General features: G+C 36.9%; 3 protein-coding genes across 8 annotated transcripts; 2 read left to right on the top strand and 1 right to left on the bottom strand.

Moving 5' to 3' along the window:
* Positions 1-701: 701 nt before the first annotated feature.
* Positions 702-4,842, bottom strand: LOC133877057 (methyl-CpG-binding domain-containing protein 5-like). Of its 3 annotated transcripts, none has more exons than XR_009901647.1 (4): positions 4,332-4,842; positions 1,926-2,048; positions 1,518-1,810; positions 702-1,251 (listed from the first exon to the last, which is right to left on the bottom strand). XR_009901647.1 is itself a non-coding variant. In XM_062315293.1 (4 exons), exons 1-3 carry the CDS (start codon positions 4,791-4,793, stop codon positions 1,580-1,582), a joined length of 816 nt encoding a protein of 271 aa, XP_062171277.1. In that variant the 5' UTR covers positions 4,794-4,841; the 3' UTR covers positions 702-1,264; positions 1,544-1,579. The 3 variants fall into 3 exon arrangements, 1 of the variants encoding a protein (XP_062171277.1); XR_009901646.1 differs by having other exon boundaries at positions 702-1,264; positions 4,332-4,840; XM_062315293.1 differs by having other exon boundaries at positions 702-1,264; positions 1,544-1,810; positions 4,332-4,841.
* Positions 4,843-10,279: 5,437 nt separating this feature from the next.
* LOC133877761 (glucan endo-1,3-beta-glucosidase) lies at positions 10,280-12,762 on the top strand. 3 transcript variants are annotated; one of them, XM_062316162.1, is made up of 4 exons: positions 10,280-11,389; positions 12,038-12,048; positions 12,088-12,422; positions 12,524-12,762. In XM_062316162.1, exons 1-4 carry the CDS (start codon positions 10,352-10,354, stop codon positions 12,679-12,681), a joined length of 1,542 nt encoding a protein of 513 aa, XP_062172146.1. In that variant the 5' UTR covers positions 10,280-10,351; the 3' UTR covers positions 12,682-12,762. The 3 variants fall into 3 exon arrangements, with proteins under 3 accessions (XP_062172146.1, XP_062172147.1, XP_062172145.1); XM_062316163.1 differs by having other exon boundaries at positions 12,038-12,117; positions 12,157-12,422; XM_062316161.1 differs by having other exon boundaries at positions 12,038-12,422.
* A 2,875-nt stretch (positions 12,763-15,637) lies between these two features.
* On the top strand, positions 15,638-19,491 carry LOC133877362 (CAX-interacting protein 4-like). Of its 2 annotated transcripts, XR_009901733.1 has the most exons (4): positions 15,638-15,797; positions 16,835-17,833; positions 19,045-19,075; positions 19,154-19,491. XR_009901733.1 is itself a non-coding variant. In XM_062315635.1 (3 exons), the coding sequence occupies exon 2, from the start codon at positions 16,857-16,859 to the stop codon at positions 17,805-17,807; it is 951 nt and encodes a 316-aa protein (XP_062171619.1). In that variant the 5' UTR covers positions 15,638-15,797; positions 16,835-16,856; the 3' UTR covers positions 17,808-17,833; positions 19,154-19,491. The 2 variants fall into 2 exon arrangements, 1 of the variants encoding a protein (XP_062171619.1); XM_062315635.1 differs by lacking the exon at positions 19,045-19,075.
* The last annotated feature ends 197 nt before the right edge of the window (positions 19,492-19,688 follow it).

The raw sequence follows: 19,688 nt of genomic DNA, 5'->3' as shown, positions 1-19,688 counted from the left end.
CATATTTGTTGGGGACCTCTATCAGAAAAAATAGCTGACAAATAGCCTCACCAAATAATTGGCTCCATATTTTTTCCATTTCTTATGCATGCATAAATGCTTGTATCATTGTAATTTGTATGTGATATCCAAATAAAGTAACCATTTCAAACGAGCCTTCATGAAACTTGTGTAATTACCAAAGAATTAATTTTATTGAGCTTATTTCATATTATTTAGTATATAAGGTATCGAGTAATGCTAAAAGTCTCTTTTACGTCCATAAAAAAATGAGATGACTTTTAAAATCACTATTGGACGTGTGATTGATCAAATAGCGAATTTGAACGAATGATGATTTTGAAAACAACGTTATTATTTGATGGACACTTGATGGGCATTAATATCACATGTAGAATCACTCCCATTAGACTTATGATGAGTAGTTCTAAAAGTCTATCATATGTCACTCTAGTGCCCCTTAAAAAATGAAGTGGCTTTTAAAATCACAATTTGATCAAAATTTAATAATGATCAATTAAACAAAATAGAGTCGCTCCAAATTTCAATCAACACATGTCATCGCGTTGGGTCATACCGAAAAAAGAGGGGTCACTGAAATATTTCAAATTGAAATAATTCATAAATCAAAGGAATATAGCACTCAAAAGCCCTCCAACCTATTTGCAATCCATTATAATGGTAAGCAAGGCAACAATGAGTGATTGAACATGATTTATGCATTTAATATTAAGGAAGAGTAATGTTATACCACATTTTTATCTTACAACTATTTTACAATGCGGATATGACAGTCTCCACTAACCTTTAAATCAATCCTTATTAAATAATAATAAAAAAATAGTTAAAGTTGTCACATCAGTAATACAAGAACACATGCCACATTTTTGCCCCTCAATCCTCCCTCTTTATCATGCTCCATGAAGGAAATGAGATCTGTTGAAGCATCATAGCAGTTTCATCGAAGTTTCTCTTACCCTAATTATCAAAAAGGATGAATACTAGTTGACAAAAGAAGTCAGCCAACCCCCACTCAACAAATTTAATTTAGTTCCTAAGTCAGCAGAACCCAATCAGCCACAGATCAATGAAACATATAACAAGAAAACACATAAACCTCAGATCGAAGGGTGAAGATCAATGATCTTTGCAAAACTTGAATTCAGTGTCTAGTTGCGATCTCGAGTTCTTTGTAAAAGCATGACACATACACTTCAACCGTTAGTAAAATTGCCCAGCACAACTCCATGGCTGAAACACGTATCTGCCACATGCGAGCATGAGACAATTAACATCATGGATTATGATTCATATTCAAACTAATCTAAACAAGAATCCATCCCAAACTAAACGGAGAAATAAAAGAAAACAAAACCCAAATATTTAAAAGCAAGATCATATAACCCAGAACAAGAAATGCCGAATGGCAATTCAATTGAGCTTAGCTGTAAAATGAAAAAGTCATAAAAACCAACTTAAAGGGCTAAGGGAAAGGAAAAGAGAAGGAAAAAGAAGACCTGTATTGGTCAGTATGGGATCATACTCTTAATGATACAATGGAGAGTTTGGAAGATGCCCTTCAAAACATCATCTGAGAATCGTGTCTGGAGGTGAGGGATGTGAACGCAGCAGCCCATTCTTGCACAATAGATTTAGACACCTTTTCGTCACCAATAAAAGGAGCCCAGGACCCCCGGGAGGAATCTGTGAGAACCCAATTGACCTTCTCGGGCACATTAAGAAAATCAAATTTCAAAGCAGAACTCTTTGCCTTCGTAGCAGACTTCTTTTGTTTCTGGCCCCCAGAGCCCTCCATATATGGCAACAAAAATTTGGGTGCATGTTAGTGAGAAGGGGAAATTAGAAGAGTGAAAGGGAATAATTTCCAACACCTTCAATGAAACAACCTTTGGCTTTTGACTCACCATTGTTTCACCATCAGAGTTCTCCATTAGTTTCCCCTTTTTACGTTTAGTTCCCGTTTCTAAAAAGTAAAGAACCTCATTCTTTGACCGGAATCGACGGCTTGAAACTGGATCAAAATAATACTGCACAATACAGAGACAATTTAAGCCTTCTCCGGGAGTCCACTATAAAAAGGAATGTTTCTGTCATCCTCTTTTACCCATTGCATTTGATAGCCATTTTATAAGATGGAACAATTGAAACTTGAAATACATATGTTAATTTATCACAACTAGGAGTAGACCCAAACTTTGTAACAAATGATTCATTCCATATGCAATGCAAAACAAAACAAACTCACTTCGGCTGCCTTGAAGAATGATCCCAAAAACATAACTGAAAGCATTAAAATGGATATCAGAATCTAAAACTTTACTTATGAAAAATAAAGGATATCAGAATCACCAATCTAACAACCAATTATTATCACAAACCACATGAACGCCCTTTGAAGCAAGCTCAAAGGACAGATGTATCTGTATTTAGCTACTATTTTTTCTATACACGCCCCAACAGATTCTCTATTCTAGTATCTATTTTATTTAAATATTATTTAGCATCTCCAGCAAAGGTTGCCAAAATAGCTACTGAAAAAGTACAAATTTTTACTTTAGCTACTATTTTTTCTATACACGCCCCAACAGATTCTCTATTCTAGTATTTATTTTATTTAAATATTATTTTTCAACTCTCTCTCTCTCTCTCTCTCTCTCTCTCCACAGCTACCAGCCACCTTCACAGTAGTCTTCCACCACCATCCACAACTCAAAGACACAACCGTTCAGCTGCACCGTTGGAGAGAGAGAGAGAGAGAGGACGCCAATGGGCTGAGTGATGCTGTGGTGAGGTGAAACACCAGATCCGGCAGCTTCCATGCTTCGGGTCTTCTTTGATGGGTAATTCCTCCCTTAAGTTTGATTTAAGGTCTGATTTGAGATTTTTTTTTTTTTTAATTGTGATTGAATGTTTGGTTTGGTTGTGATGGTAGGTTGGTTTTATGTGTATTGGTTGTGGTGGGAATGGCCGAATAGGGAGGTTTCTCGGTTGAGTTTTTAGTTTGATATTGGTCGAATCACTTTGGCCTCTGTTTCGTGTTTGCTGAAGTTGAAGGATGGTTGGCCGATCATGGAGGTTCTTGGGTTTCCTTTGGATTTTGATTGAAGTTAGAGGTGGTGTTTTACTGGGTGATTCTCGGTTGGTTCCATTGGGGAGTACGATCAATGTGGTGTTTTTTTTTAGTGTTTTGGTTTTAGCCGAATTTGAGGTGTAATGGTAATTTGGGTTGGTTGTGGCCGATTGGTGCAATGGTTGTGCTTTGATGGCCTTGCTGTGTTGATGGCCTGATAGGTAATTCCCCATCCACGAATTTGCTGAGGAAGGAACAACAAGAGAGAGAGAGAGAGAGAAGAATAAAAAAAATAGTTCAATGTGCTACAATGAATTTTCAAATTTTCATTCTGAAGACTCTGTTTAGAGGAGGAAAATGACCCATAATAGCTAAATATAACTATTATGGGCCATTTAGAGTGTCTATTGGAGACGCTCTTAATTCATGGTACCTCCACCGTACCATACTCAGTGGTGTACCAAATTCCTGCTTCGTTACCCATGTCACAAGTAAGAGTATTCAGACCAATTTATCTAGTTTCTTCAACTCCATTCCTTTTATCCCCAATACAGGCGTTCCCAAATTAACCTGACTCGTCCCTAGGAACTACAAGCTTCATTATATTGCACTAAAACTTTAAGGCTCTTCCAGTTCATGGTAAGCTCTTAATTGTTAGTATTTTTCTCAATAGTTGAGGAGAATTCCAACAGCAAGTCCCACTTAAATATGAAGGAAATCTTCTCAATAGTTGTGTCTAATGTATCCTGTCTTATCTTTATCTCTAGCAAATCCAAACCTCACGCTAAATGGTTTAACAGAGGATAATATATACAATAAAATAGGTGGAATTTTAAGCTTTGGCACTTGAGATGAGTTGAGAAATACAGATGATGATTAACTCGTGAAACACTTCCGGTTCAAGAAAAACAACGCTCCGTTTGTTAAAACTTTTTGTTTTCTAACTTATGTTCTCTTCTCAAAATAAAAACATTAACAAACGTAGTAAACACAAAACACCCATAAAAATACAAAAACAGTTTTCTCTTTTCAGGTCAGATTAACATACAACACCAAAAATCACCACCGAAATACAATTAAAAAACAGTAGAGCCAACGTTTCTTTTCAATATTTCATTTTCTTCTTCAGTTTTCTCACCAAGCAAACAAGATTAGCAGACATTGCCCATTAATATGAGAATTACTGAAGCGTATGGTTCTAGAATATCAATGATAATTTGAGAAATGAAATTTAATTTACCTTGTCTACTGCTCCAGCCGTGGCACCGGAGCTCCGAACTCTTTCTTCGAAAAGCCAACCGGGCGGCAACCAATCCGGCGCAGCGGCCTGCTCCGGGCGCGGCTGAGCTCCGGCCGTAGACGCCGCGTTCTCCGGAGTCGGCGTAGTCGTTACCGGATCCGCGGCTAAGCTAGCCGACGCGCCGTCAGAAGAACGGCGCACACGCAGTGGCTTAGGCGTCCTGTAACCTCCGGTGGCGGTGGCGTTGATAAAGTTATCGAATTCGAGAAGCGGATCGGGTGGTTTGTCGGAGGCTAGGGTTTCGTCGGGTCCGTTCGGGGCTCGTTTGGGCGGGTTGGGGTTCGGGCTTGGATCCTGACCCAACGTCTCGGCGGTCGACATGAAAGTGTGAAGTGGTGTTTGGGCGGAAAGTCGAATCAGGAAGGCGTTTGAAACTTGACTTATTTGGCAGTGGCTTTGCATTAAGAAGTCAACGAACCCCAAAAATTCCTGCTGATTTGGCTTCGAAGATCTTGGCCGTGTGATTTTGCTGTTAACTTTATCCGATACAAGTGAACAAATTTTCGGGCAAGGACCAAGCAAATTAGAGAAGTTAAAGATAAGTAAATAAATGATTGAGCGAAAATTTTGAAGACATAAAAAAAAAAAACAAAAAAACAAAATTGAGTTATAAATTTAAGGCTTAAATACATATTTGCCTCATGTGCTTTACGACCTTTATTTTTTGCCCCCTCAGTTTCACTTTTTATCACTTTTTAGGTACCCAATGACGTGGGTGGACGTTAGTTTTGGACGAAAAATCAGACGGATGTATCATTTCCGTCTTTTCATATACCACAAGTACCAAAATTGATAAAAAGTGAAACTGAGGAGGCAAAAAATAAAGGACGTAAAGCACAGGGGGCAAATATGTATTTAACCCTTAATTTAATTAATTAGTAACTCTTGACCATTTCATTATGTATTGTCACATGGTTTATAAAAACTTACCCTAAAAAATTACAGTAAAAATTATAATCCTCAAGCATGTTGCATCTGAATATTTTGATCTTGAAAAATACAAGAAGTTTACACCGCTATGAAAGGACTAAGCCTATGCCTTAGAGATATAATACATTGTCACTCTAATGCTTCGTTTGTTTCGGTGTAAAATGGTTTCCGTCGTAAAATAGTTTCAAGAAAGTCATTTTTCAAAAAAATATTTTCCGTCGAAATCATTTTTCGGTGTTTGACGCGTACGAAAAATTACAAATTTTTTTTATATTTTAATTTAATCATATTAATTTTAAAAAATTAAATTTTATTCACAAAATAAAAAATATTAATATAAAATAATATAAAAATATTTTTTTTTTTATATTTGGCATATACAAAAGTTGCCGGAATCCGGCACAAAACGGCCGGATCCCGGCCAGAACAGCCGGATCCGTCCAGGATTCTGGCCAGTCTGGCCGAAATCTGGAATGGTATCCCCAGAATTCGGCGACATCTGCCAGACGTCGCCGGATTCCGGCTTAATTTGTCGAATTCCGGCACCAACCGGAGTCGGAATCTGACTTGTCGAAATTCGGCAATAATCAACTACTTGAATGTAAAGGTCGACTGCGTTGTTTAAAAGAGAACCGACTGCATTTAGCATCTACGGAAAAAGCGTAAATTATTTTCCGAAATTTATTAAGCATTTTTGGTCAAACGGAAATCATTTTCCGGTTGACCATTATTTTCGCCCCTACCAAACACCGGAAAATACCAAAACTATTTTTCAGAAATCATTTTACGCCGAAACAAACGGAGCATAAGATACAACTCTTAACTACATTTGTCTACATTGCAATTTTTACTTTTCGTTTTTCTTTTAGGAAAAAAAAAATAAAATCTAAAGCTAGCTGGGGACATCTTGCCAAGTGGACAATGTGGTATAAAGTTTTGTGTTTAGAGGTGGCAAAATAGAGATATGCCTTAAGTATTCAAACTGGGAAAATAATTTTTGCACAACAAAAAACGTACAACTTTTACACGACCAATACACATTAGTGAATCTATGCATATGAATCTTACTAACATATCTTAATTATGTAAAAATTATGCACTTTTAATCGTCAAAAAAAGACATTCCATTCAAACCGGACATCTAGAGACAAATGCCTTGTCCAATCACAAATGCCTTGTCTTCTAGCTAGAAGAGCAACACCCAATAGAAATCACATGCCGGTTATTTTGGTCAGCCAAATTATTAAAAAGTATAAAATAATAAAATATTTTTCTTCTCTTTTTTAAAATTTATTTTCACACTCATAACAAATGTTTATTTTTCTCTTCCTTTTTATTTCTTATCCTAAAGTTTATTTATATTAAAAGCATATGTCATTTTTCAAAAATTATGATAGTTAGAAAATGACAAATTTTAAAATATGACCGTTAGAATAAGAAAAATATTTCAAAAATATGACCCTTAGAAAAAAGATAAATGTTTAAAAATATAACCGTTATAATAAGACAAATATCCATAAATATGACCATTAGGAAAAAAATAAACATTCAAAAATATAAATGTTATAAAAATAATAAAGAAATATTTAAAAAAGAATATTTAAATGTAATAATAAAAGTTATAGCTAAAATTGTGAAGCTGCTGAGGGCGCTTTAAAAAAATGAATAGCTAAAATGGTGAACAATGATTTTTAACTATTCTGATTAATAAAATATGGTAATTCTACTATAAGTATTTTTAGTAAAAAGCCAATTTACTGAAATAGTCCAAAATAGGTCCTTGGCATCATTCAATAGATGGTACTGGGTAATTATAGGGTGTGTTTGGGTTTGAGATTGCGATTTCATAGAAAATAAGTGCGATTTTAAATCAAATCGCAGAACATAAATTGTTTGGAAACTGCATTTTTAAAATTGCGATTTATAAACGCAGAAATCTGTTTTTTCAAATCGCAAGTAAGATGGTATTTTTTTGAAAACGTAAAATTTTAAAGGTTAATTTGCGATTTCAAACGCTTAACTGCGTTTTTAAAAATCATTTTTTTCAAATCACACATTTTAAAATTGCAAACCCAAACGGACTCATAGTTTGTTGGGATGTGAAACCAAAAAAAAATTCTATCCGGGTTTATTTTCAAATTCAGGTATGACAACCCGGATTCAACCCGAAAAATAACCCATTTCCCATCTGATTTAAAAAAACAAACCGAACTCCAAGGCAGGGACCCACGTACGTATGACGCATGGAAAAAATGGGTTGTTTATGCTCATCTTGGTATAAGTTATCAATGATATTACAGAAATTAATAATTAAATAATAATTATTTAAATGAAATAATAATTTTTCATATTTATTTATGTTAAATAATTATTATTCCAATCATTATTCCATACTAATTTTCATAACACTAATCATTATACATAACTTTTTATACTTCCAATCATTTCCTACAATGGTTATCCATGAAAAAACAATCTCATACAACTCTCACACAAACACAATTTCAAATAGAATTTAAATTTTACTGATCACCCAAACACATTTCATTTATCTCAAAATTCACAAATCAAATAAAAATTTAATTCAAATTTCAAAAACCGAATACCCAAACCAACCTCAAATTTCATTTCAGAGCCTTTTACTAGTCATTTTAGTTCCATAGAAAACTCGGCTTTTGTAAAAGAAAACTGATTGCTATTCACAAAATTTCTATGTAGTCCTGTTCTCTCTGTCCTATGTTGTCCAGGAGAGAGTTTAATGAAAGGATATGACTCTCTCTCTCTTTTTAAGATAAATTTTCAGAATAAGATCATTAAGAAAAGACAAATTTTAAAAATATGATCATTAAGATAAGATAAATATTAAAAAATATGATAATTAAAAAAAAATATATAAATACGACTGATATGGATGTACATGCGGTTATTTGAAATATTCACATTCGTGCGGTTATTGATGTTATTAAATACAGTAGTTATTATCTGCTATCCGTGTATTAATTAGTATGCATATTTTAGTATTTTAGAACATTTTTTTTGTCTCTATTATGGTATATTTTAAACAATTTTGAAAAAAACCAAAAAAAGAAAAAAAGACCAATTTTTAGTGTTTTTTGCTTGTTTTAATTTTTTTAAGTCCTAATCTTTTGAAAATATATTGATTTCACATACTTTGTCTTTTTGCCCAAATGTTACACGAGAAATCAACACAACCAACCAAACCAATGTAAATATAACTTATACCTAATCTGAAACGAAATCGGTTTTATAAATTTATTAAATATAATACATATAATATATCTTATATATCAGGGATATGTGGATGCGGTTATCCTAAAAACGCTATTCACATCTGCATACAGGGATAATGACTTTTCTAAACCGCATCCACATTCATATGTGTGGATAGAAAATAGTGGATAACAAATGCGGGTAGTTAATATCTGTCCGCATGTACGCCCTTAAGGACCCTTTGGAAAAGACAAACATTCAAAAATATAAATGTTATTAGAGAGAGAATAGAGAATTTTTTAAAACGAACAATTAAATGAAATATTGAAAGTAAAAAGCTAAAATATGGTAAGGCTGTTGTCGATGCTTTAAAACATTTGATAGGTAAAATAGAAAAAAGTGAATTTTAAATATTTTTGCTAATAAAATTCAATGAGTATTCCTAGTGAACCAGATTTTCATATTTGGAGGTGGCTCAATTGCCCCAAACCACTTGAGGAGTATGGCCACCACCCCTAACACTTGGACTTATATATATATATATATATATACGAATGGAAAATGATTAAAACACTTACATTACACAACAATGACACAACACCAAGGCACAAAGGAGTGGGGCCCACACATGGACCCTACTCTATTATGTCTTGGTGTTGTATTATTCTTGTGCATTGTGAGTGTAAGGATCACTCCCCTATACTCATATAGAAATTTTTAAGGTAGTTACATAAATTTAGTTTCAAAACTCAAGGTATATTTGTCATTTTATACTAGAAAACCAATTTTGACTAGTCTATCTGATTTTGGCTTCTGAATGCATATGTAGGCGAAAACTGGTTGTTTAAATTCAGTGTGGAGCTGAGGTGTTACCATACGAGCTCCTTGCACCCCATCTAGAAAACTCCTACCTAGATGCTCAAAAAATACACATTCTCCTCCTCTAGTGATCTCAGTGTCACTCTGGACTTTCTCTCTTCCAACCCGAGGTTCTTCCTCGTATGAGCAATTTATAAAAGAGTGATGGTTCAAACTTTAAGAGAAAAATATAATTGCCCTCCCCCCACTCCTTTTTTTTTTTTTTTTTTTTTTTGTCGAGAAAACAAACGGCATCAAGTATCGAACAAACAATTTAACATTTGTCCTTACATTGAAAATGTCATTTGCTACTCTTGAATCTGGTACGCTCATTTTCTAACGGTACTTATTATTTTGTATTTTTCCATTCATTTTTTAGTCGACCTTTTTAAATATTAATCATTGAATTTTTACTACCTATACCTTCACTCATGTGAATCTTAAACACTAAAGGGTTGATTTCAAAATATAAAGATGAACGAAAAAATACAAAATGGCATTTTTCATTTTTATGAGTTGATTTCTTTCTTTTAAGAGAAAGGTTTGATTGCATTTTCTTCTTTTCTCCATACAAAATATTTGCAAATTATCATTCAATAAGACCTCCACAAAAAATAAACCGGTTCGAAACGTTAAAACTTTTTTTTTTCTTTTTTTAAGATTGAAACGTTAAAACTTGAACACCACATTAATGACCCACGCCCACACGATCTGCCCAAAACCTGAGAACGTCACAGCCTCAGCGCGTCCAATACACAATCTGACAAATCAAGTCGGCCCACAACGTCCGCGATATCAATTAATCAATAGGTCCAGCGGATATGAAGCGCGTGAATCTACGAGTACATATATACCCTTCCGAACCAGCGTTTAACCTTACCAACCCCACTTCAATTCTCTGAGTCAGTCGGTCACCATCTCCCGAAGCCCTTTTGTCAGCCATGGCATTTAAATTCCTCCTTCTCTTCTTCCTCGTCTCAGTTCACCGCCTAATCCAGCGCTCCTCCGCGGCATACTCCATCGGCGTCAACTACGGCACCGTCGCCGACAACCTCCCACCACCTTCCCAAGTCGCCACCTTTCTCAAAACCAAGACCACCATCGACCGCATCAAGATATTCGACGCCAACCCCGACATCCTACGCGCCTTCTCCAACACTGGCATCTCCGTCACTGTCACAGTCGGAAACGGCGACGTTCCCTCCCTGGCCAAACTCCCTGCCGCCCAGTCCTGGGTCGCCAATAACATTCTGCCATTTCACCCCGGGACCAAGTTCAACCGCATCGCCGTAGGTAACGAAATCCTCGCCACTTCGGACAAGAGTCTGATCGCGCACCTTTTGCCGGCCATGAAGGCCTTGAAGTCAGCCTTGGAATTAGCAAATATTACTGATATTCAGGTCTCCACGCCGCACTCCTTGGGTATATTGTCTAGCTCTGAGCCGCCGAGTTCTGGGCGGTTCCGACGCGGGTACGATCGGGCCATATTCGCTCCGATTCTGGACTTCCATAATCAAACCAAGTCACCCTTCTTGATCAACCCCTACCCGTTCTTCGGTTTCACGGCCAAGACCTTGAACTACGCGCTCTTCAGGCCAAACGGCGGCGTTTTCGACAACGTTACGGGGTTGAACTACACGAACATGTATGATGCCCAGCTCGACGCGGTTTACTCGGCGATGAAGAAGCTGGGGTACGAGGACGTGGAGATTGTGGTAGCCGAAACTGGGTGGCCCTCTGCTGGTGACCCGACCCAACCCGAGGTGAACCTGCAGAACGCGTTGTCGTATAACGGGAACCTCGTGAAGCACGTGAACTCCGGGAAAGGAACGCCGTTGATGCCCAACAGGACCTTCGAGACTTACATTTTCTCGTTGTTCAATGAGAATCTTAAACCGTCCACTTCGGAGCGGAACTTCGGGTTGTTCAAGCCGGATCTTACTCCGGTTTATGATGTGGGCATTTTACGCATTGATCAGGTAATATTTTTTTTTTAAAAAAACACTTCAGATATTGCTCATTTTTCTCATTTTTTAAGTTCGTTGTTGCTCTTCGTAATTCTTTAAGCCACCAGCTTTTTCGTAAAGCATCTAGTGTCTGTGACCTACTTCTGAAAATGAACACTTTGGGCACGCTTATCGAATACTAGACTGACGCCTTTTGACATTTTTGGACAAATCCAGCTATTGCCCAATCATCTTTTGACATATATGGCCGACCTTGCTAAACGCAACCTGTCTCGTCGTATTTTCCGTGTTTCATAATTATCGGCTCTGATCTTTGTCAGTCTTTACCCAAATTCGTAGTAGACGGCTTTAATGGAAGACAGAAAGACACACGTCTGTCTTTGTTGTTCTGTGACTTATCTCCACGGTGGCACTGTTCAAGTGGTATTTCGGTCACAGAAAAATAATAATGTCCTGACATCCCCTTGGCTAATTATTAAATGATGCAGTACGGACGGTGCTATGATAATTTAATGGTACTAGTAGATCTCGGAATAGATTAATTGGTTAACCTATACTTTTAAATGTATTAATTTTAAATTTTGAGCGGAAGAAATGTTGTGTAGATCGAGAACTTTAAAGTATGGATTGATCATGACCGTGGATTTGTTTTGTACTCAGGCGTTGGGCCCCGCTCCTGCTGTTGCGGAGGGGCCATCATCGTCATCAGCAGCTCCTGCTGTTGCGGAGGGGCCATCATCGTCATCAGCAGCTCCTGCTGTTGCGAAGGGGCCATCATCATCAGCAGCTCCAGGTGGTTCTTCGAGCGGTAAGTGGTGCGTGCCTAGATCAGATGCTAGCGATGAGGCGCTACAGGGGAACATAGACTACGTGTGCAGCAGAGGAGTGGACTGCAAGCCGATACAGGATGGTGGGGCCTGCTTCAATCCCAACACTGTGAGATCACATGCATCGTACGCTATGAACGCTTACTATCAGGCCTTTGGTCGCCAAGACGTTGACTGTGATTTCAGCCACACTGGAGTCCTCACCACCGTTGATCCCAGTAAGATTTTTTAGGCTATTTCCTTTCCTGAGAACACCTGGGAATATATATTAGAAATTGATTGAAACCTAAATAAAATCATGTGGGTGTGGGTGGCACAGGTTACGAAGCTTGCACGTACCCTTTGAATGGGAAAAAGTTGGAGAAGTCGGTTTCTGTGGCGGGAGGGTCGACGAAATATTGCAGCGTGGCAAAGATATTTGTTGCATTAGTCTTCTACGTAATAGGGATTCAATTAAATTTCGGGTTAAACATTTAATTGTTTTTTTTGTAATGTGATTTAGTGGGTGCGTGGGGTATGTCGCCTTTTTTTTTGATGGGGGGTGGGGGTTTCAAACGGGTTGGGCGCCTTGGTGAATTCAAATTCAAACTTTTGTATGGGGGTTGTTGCACCATTTGGAATTTAGTTTCTAGAGATCATATTATTTTGAGCTCGATTGTTAATATTTTTTTTTTTTTTTTTTTTTTTAAATTGCACCGTTAGTTCATTTGGTATATCATAATTATTTTTCACTTTCTATGGTTTAAAAAGTATATGAGAGATCTCTGTGGTATGCAATAATTACGTTTTATTCCTTTGGTCGATTTTTCGTCCACAATTTTGACAGAATTTGTTAGTCCTACATGTCAGCGACATGTGTCGCCATCTTAATAATAATAATAAAAATTATTAAAAAATAAATAAAAATACTTTAAAAACAAAAAAAAAACAAAAAACAAAAATAGAAAAGGGGTGGCCCAGCCACACCTTTTTTTTTTTTTTTATTAAGATTGGACATGTCAGTGCCACATGTCACTAATAAGATGACGACACGTGGTGTTGATGTGGCATTTGACGGAATCTGTTAAAAATTTTAACAGAATTTGACGCCAGAGATCGATTTGTAATTATTGCATATCACGAGAACCTCCTATGAACTTTTTAAATTATAGGGAGTGAAAAATAATTATGGTATACCACAGGGACCAACTGTGTAAATATCCCTAAAATTTAAAATAGTTTTGAGTATCTGTATTTTTGGATTTTTTTAGTTATTTTTATTTTTTTGTTGGAGCTAGAACTCTCCCGATTCATTATTGGGATTGCATTTGTATATACCCATAGCTGATGATAGAATTAGAATAGATATTTTTTGTTTCCTACTCACTCAAAGTCTATATCCTTGCTTTTCTATCATTCTCTAATCCTAATCTTCTACCCCAATTTGATATTATGGTGCTGACATAAACAAAATTTCCAGGGCGAATGAAAAAAAAAAAGAAAAAAAAGAAAAAAGAAAAAAAAATCCGGGGCTGCTGCTCAATGAATGTCAACCTAGCTTGGTCATACTTTTATTTCACTAGTAGTTGGATTTTAACTACGCTCATTTCATTTTTAGTAATTATTATAGGATTATTTGATAGGGTTTTTACAAGACCTATTATGAAATCAATAGACTTACATTGAATAGTAGTTTTAAAAAGTATGAGGTTTATTGTAGTAATTAATCCAAAAAAGAAAAGAAAAAAAAAATTGATGGATTAAATTAACTTAACTAACTTTAGAATGGATCTATCAAAGTATTGAGATGGAGAGGTTAATTGCTTCAGTCCATTAGCCCCCCTTCTCTTTGTGAGAAGTATTGCCTTCTTGTCAAATGGGTAAAATGCTTTTAACTGCATCAATTATTTTTATTGATTTGCACATTTAGCTCATATGAGATATAGAAGAAGCACATTCGGACAGACTAATCAAGAGAAGTTTTACCAACGAAAAAACTAAGCACTCTCAAGCATATGGGTTAGACCCAACGGAATAAATAAATATCCCGGGCTGCAGCTCAATGAATGCCAACCTAGCTTGGCCATACTTTTATTTCACTAGTAATTTGCCCTTTTTTTTATTTATTTTATAGGTACATGAAAAAAATTACACTAGGAAAGAAAAACAAAACAAGGCCTGGGCAGCCTAAAATTAAACTAGGAATGAAAGTACGCGGATGCAATGCTTCCGAAAATACAGGCAAAAAGATTCGTGACGCAGATGTCAAAAATCGGGTCCACCAGTTAAGGTGGTTTGGTGTTGGTATAGAGCCCAGAGGCTCCAAATATAATAACAGGGATGAACAAGGAGAAATAACAAATAAGTCCAAAAATAAACAAGATATTACAAAAGTAGGAACAAAAACAGCAAAGGTCCAAATGGAGGCAGGGTGGGAGCCTTCCCTGACGGTGCGTGGGGCACACGCGCCACCTAGGGGAGGCCTCTCAGTAGCCGGATTCGCTGGCGAAGTCCAAAAACACCGGTTGTCGTCGAGGTGGAAGGCGGGGAGAGCAACTATGGCATTCATGCGCTGATGGAGCGTGTGTGCCATGCACGGGGGAGTAGATGGCAGTGGAGTGAACGGCGACCGTCGGTGGAATCCGGAGACGCCAACGAACCTGTTGGTGAAGTGTGTGTCTTGTAAAAGTTGATGGAGGAATAAAGATTTAGATCTGAAAAATTGAAACGAAACCACAAAAGATCTGGAGATGCTATTGTGAAGACTCAAACCACGAAAGTACAAGGAAAGTGTGAAAAAGATAGGTAGATAGCTGGAGTTTATGCCTTATCTCCAATGGACACAAAAACTGAGAAGATGTTGGGTGGAAGGAGAGAAAGATGACGGAGGGTTGGTTTTGTGGTGGGGTGGAAGGAGGAGATATGGAACGGGGATGGGTGATGGGAGGGAAGCACAATGCTTTTCCCTCCCATGGAGTATTCAACAGAGAGCACCAGAGAAAAAATTAGAGAGAAGTCAGACTCTCTCTCTATAACCATTTTAGAGATTAGTGCAATCCATTAGTAATTTGCTTTTAACTACGCTCTTTTTTAGTAATTATTATAGGATTATTTGATAGGGTTTGGGTTTGTACAAGACCTATAGGATCAGTAGACTTACATTTAATTGTAGTTTCACAAAGTATTAGGTTCATTGTAGTAATTAAATCCAAAAAAGAAAAGAAAAAAAAATTGAGGATTAAATTAACTTCAACTAACTTTAGAATGAATCTATCAAAATAAAGCATACCTACACGTTACCCACTTGTGTGTGGGATTTGTGAGGCTAGAGGTTAATTGCTTGTTAAAAAAGAGCAAAAGAAACGATAAAAATAGGATTTTTTATTTAAGTAAAAAAGCTGGTTACCATGGAGCGGGCCTGGCCGACAATACTAATTCTAAGGGCAGGCCAGGCCCAGTTTGGCCCATTCAAAGCACCTTTTCATGATCCCATCGGTTTAGTCCGGAAAACGTAAGTCTATCCACCTCCGCTCCTTGCCTCCGCATCGCCTTTGTCACCTCCGCCGCTCTGCTGTCTCTGCTCCATCTACTTCCTCTGTTGCTTCTTACTGAAGGTATGGATCACAATTTTGGGGTTCTATGCGATTGGGTTTTGTTGGGATTTTCGGATTTATGTGGGGGGTTTTATTCTGTTTTTGGGTTTCTTGTTTTTGAATTAATTTGCTCGAGGTTGTTTTCGTCATGGGTGCTTGTTTTATGAATTCTTGATATGATTTGTGTGCTGGGAATTTTTGAACTTGTTGCCTCTGGGTGTTTTGGTTGGCAATTTAGTACCTTTGATTAAGCGTGGTGGATTTATTTTGAAATTTTTATATATTGCAGAGACGGCCAAACTGATATGATTTGTTTTGAAAGTTAGGCGAGGCCCTGACACTCTCCCATTTTATTTTCTGGTCTATTTCTTGATTCGGTTGGTTTTTGATAATATTTCCCATACATCTGCTCTTCACGATTGGGAGGATAATATCTTGGATCTGTTATAGACGCTAGATACCCAGATTCTTGTGGGTGCAGCAGTGGCTCTTGTAGCCATTGGGGCTAGTGCTCCTACAAGAAACCCAAAGGTTTGACCTTTTACTTGGGTTGGGTAATGGCTAATTAGGATTTGGATAATATCATTGAGATGAAATATCCTGGATGTTAAAAATTTACTTATTGTATGTTACAGAGATGGCCAAACAGAATGGCTTGAATGTAGCATGTTTTGACGAGCAAAGAATTTTGTATTTCTGTTACATACCCTCATTCGAATCAGGGTTGTTGATGATCTGTTGCACTGTCATACTTTTTCTTTTCTCCTAATGCTAACGAGGGGTGATATGGATGTAGAAGCGGCTAACAAGATTATATTCTGCTGTATAAAATAGTCTTTTTTAGTCTAATGGTTTTTCCATTTTTACTTACTTATCAAAAAAAAATCTTTTTCTCCTGGCAATGGTATAAATATGTAATATAGTAAGAAGAATATATGATTTAGTGAGTGAGATGTATGGTGTTTTTGAAAAGTGGGGTTTTTAGCTAAATTTTGGAGAAATTAGGGCTAGGCTAGTGCTAATGCTCTATTATAAGTTTTTTTTTTTTTTTCTTGCAGAGTTTGATATTTAAACTTCAAGATGCCGGCTACAGCGGGTAGGGTTCGCATGCCTGCAAACAATCGGGTGCATAGTAGTGCAGCCCTCCAAACCCACGGTATATGGCAGAGTGCGATCGGCTATGATCCCTATGCACCCAATAAGGATGATGCCCAGAACTCTTCAAATCCCAATGCATCTAATGCTGAACCAGATGCTGAGAATGCCTATGCAAGCTTCCAGGGCCTCCTTGCACTTGCCCGTATAACTGGGTCAAATGCCAATGAGACTCGTGGCGTGTGCAAGAAGTGTGGCCGTGTTGGACACCTCACATTTCAGTGTAGGAACTTTTTGAGTGTTAAGGATGATAGTAAGGATAAAGACCCAGAAGCGATTGAGGCTGCTGCAATGGCTGAGTTGGAGAAGTTGAAGGGGAATGTGGGTAGGGTGAAAGGAAAAAGCGCGGCCGAGAGTGATGAAGAGGATGAGAGTGAGGATTCGGATTCAGATGTCGATTCAGAGATTGAGAAGATTATCGCAAAGAGAAATGGGAAAAAAATTAGTAAGGAAAGGTCAATGAAAAAGGAGTTAGATGAAGATGAGCCAGATAGGGCTTCTAGGGAGAGGAAGAGTAGAGGGAGATCTAAGAAGAGGAGTGGGAAGAGAGGAAGCGGTGATTCAGATGATTCGGATGATTCCGATAAAAGTAGGAAGAGGAGAAAGAAGGATAGGCAGAGAAAAAGGAATGAGTCCTCGGATGAGGATAATGAGCGTCGTCGACGGCACAGAAAGAGTAGGAAGGAGAAGAGGAGGAGGAGAAGCCACCGAGATTCTGATTCTGATTCAGATGCATCTGAGGATTCTGCTAGAGAGCGTAAGCACAAGAGCAGGAGGGCAGCTTCACCATCTGATTCTGATGCCTCAGATGATTTGAGGGTCAGTAGGAGCAAGAAGAGATATGAGAAGAAGAACAGGAAACGCCAGCATGATTAGGATGTTTAGAATGCATTTAGTGAAAGGTATTAACTTTGTACTCTGTTTAGTTTCTTTTAAAATTTTTACAGAACGTGATGATATGCTTATATGGGGAATGTGTAACGTTTGCTATAGTTCTGCCAATTTGCTTATTGAAAGTTTCATTTAAATTCAGTCTTCTGCATTAAGATTATTAGTTGTTCGCTAATAGAGAGATTTAGTTGACGTTACTAGTTTTTCTGTTCATTCTTTTTTGTTCTTTTCTTTTCTGCCATAATTTATTGTTGTATGTACTGTCTTAGTACGTCATATTAGTCATGACTTATATACTTCTCATGTGCCGACTGCCTAATGTATAATTTATACATGAAGATTATGCCAGGATTTATGTGATTCAACGTTTTGTATCTAGAAATGTAGAGCTTGGTTAGGAATCAAGTGTTCATTATATTTTGAAAAATAAAACAGAAAATGTAATGGATAAAAAAAGAAGGAATGAAATAAAACCATTTCAACCCAAATACAGGTAAAAGAAAAAGGAAAATTGATGAGTGCAGATATAGTTCTGATAGTTTAGGTGTGTTTCTTGGACTTTTGAATTTAAACTTGTGAGTCTAAGTTGCGACCAACATTGTTATCTCTGCAATGACCTCCAGTATCTGTCCAGAGATACTATGCTTTGTGCACATCAAAGCGAGCACACACTTAAGTGTGGCAAAAATTATTGTGTTTGTTTTGCTTCTTCCTCAGTTGATGGAAACAATTGGTCCATATTTCCATTTAATGCTTTATGTACTGCTATTACGTTTTTGGTGTTTAGTTATCTTGTGTTTTTTGTTCTTTTTGCTCCTACTAGTTTTGTATACTTCCTGTGTGCCTTATGCTTTTAATGATGTCTCAATTACTTATTAAAAAAGAAAAAGAAAAAAGGGCAATGGATACATGCGTGCTCGGCTTTGTCGAAAGCATAGCTATATGTTTAGTTGTAAATGAGTTAAGAGTGGTCCCATGGACCCCAAGGTTAAGTGAGCTTCTTTTGAATTTAGAGTTATCAGTAATGAGCAATCAACATTGAAAAAGCAAATACCTTTTGATAGTGGAAACCTAGAGGCATTTACACATAGTCTGCTGCTTGTTTAATATGATCTTGTGAAGTTTTCTTTTCTGGTTTACTATGTATCACGATGACTGTTGGCTGGTAGCTTTATTGTTGTTTATTTGGTGTTTGATAATTTTTTTTTTGGCTATTTTCTAGATGATGCTGTCAGATGTTTATTATGCGATAGGTGGCTTTCTATTCTGTGAATTCTTTGTATAATGATATGGATGAGTTGCTTATACTAAAAAACTGTTGAATTTTGCAGAAATGCAGGATAATGGATATGACGATCTCTCATAAAGTTACCAAACCAGTGATGGAACCCAAATGGTGTACAAAACAAATTTGTACCTGCTTGTTTGTGTACGTGGATTATTTGGAGGTTTCACTTGTTTAATTTGTGTGATTTTTCTTTTTCTTGGCGTTTAATTTGTATGCTGCATTTGTGTATTGATGTGCCTTGACATGTTCACCTACTGTTTTGGAGGTGTCTTCCAATTGGTATACTCTACTCTACAAAGACTATATGGCAGTTTGACTGTATATTTGCTGTGATTGGATCTTGTTATTTTTATCAAAATTGAGTTGTAAATTATTTTTTAACTTTGTTTTTAGTGTTTACTTTTGATAGACCGCTCCAGCAGCTTCTCTAATCCAAATCTGCTTCCCTAAAATTATTTCTAATAAAAAATTATTTCTCCTTTCTCTGTCTCTTTTTTATTTATTTATTATTATTATTAACAAAATCATTCTTTTGCAATCCCTTGCCTTTTACACAACATCCCCAAGCAGCCAAAATA

This window comes from Alnus glutinosa, chromosome 9 (assembly GCF_958979055.1).
Source record: "Alnus glutinosa chromosome 9, dhAlnGlut1.1, whole genome shotgun sequence".
Taxonomy (NCBI): domain Eukaryota; kingdom Viridiplantae; phylum Streptophyta; class Magnoliopsida; order Fagales; family Betulaceae; genus Alnus; species Alnus glutinosa.
The sequence above is the reverse complement of the archived record's forward strand: the minus strand, read 5'-3'. Positions and strand labels throughout refer to the sequence as shown.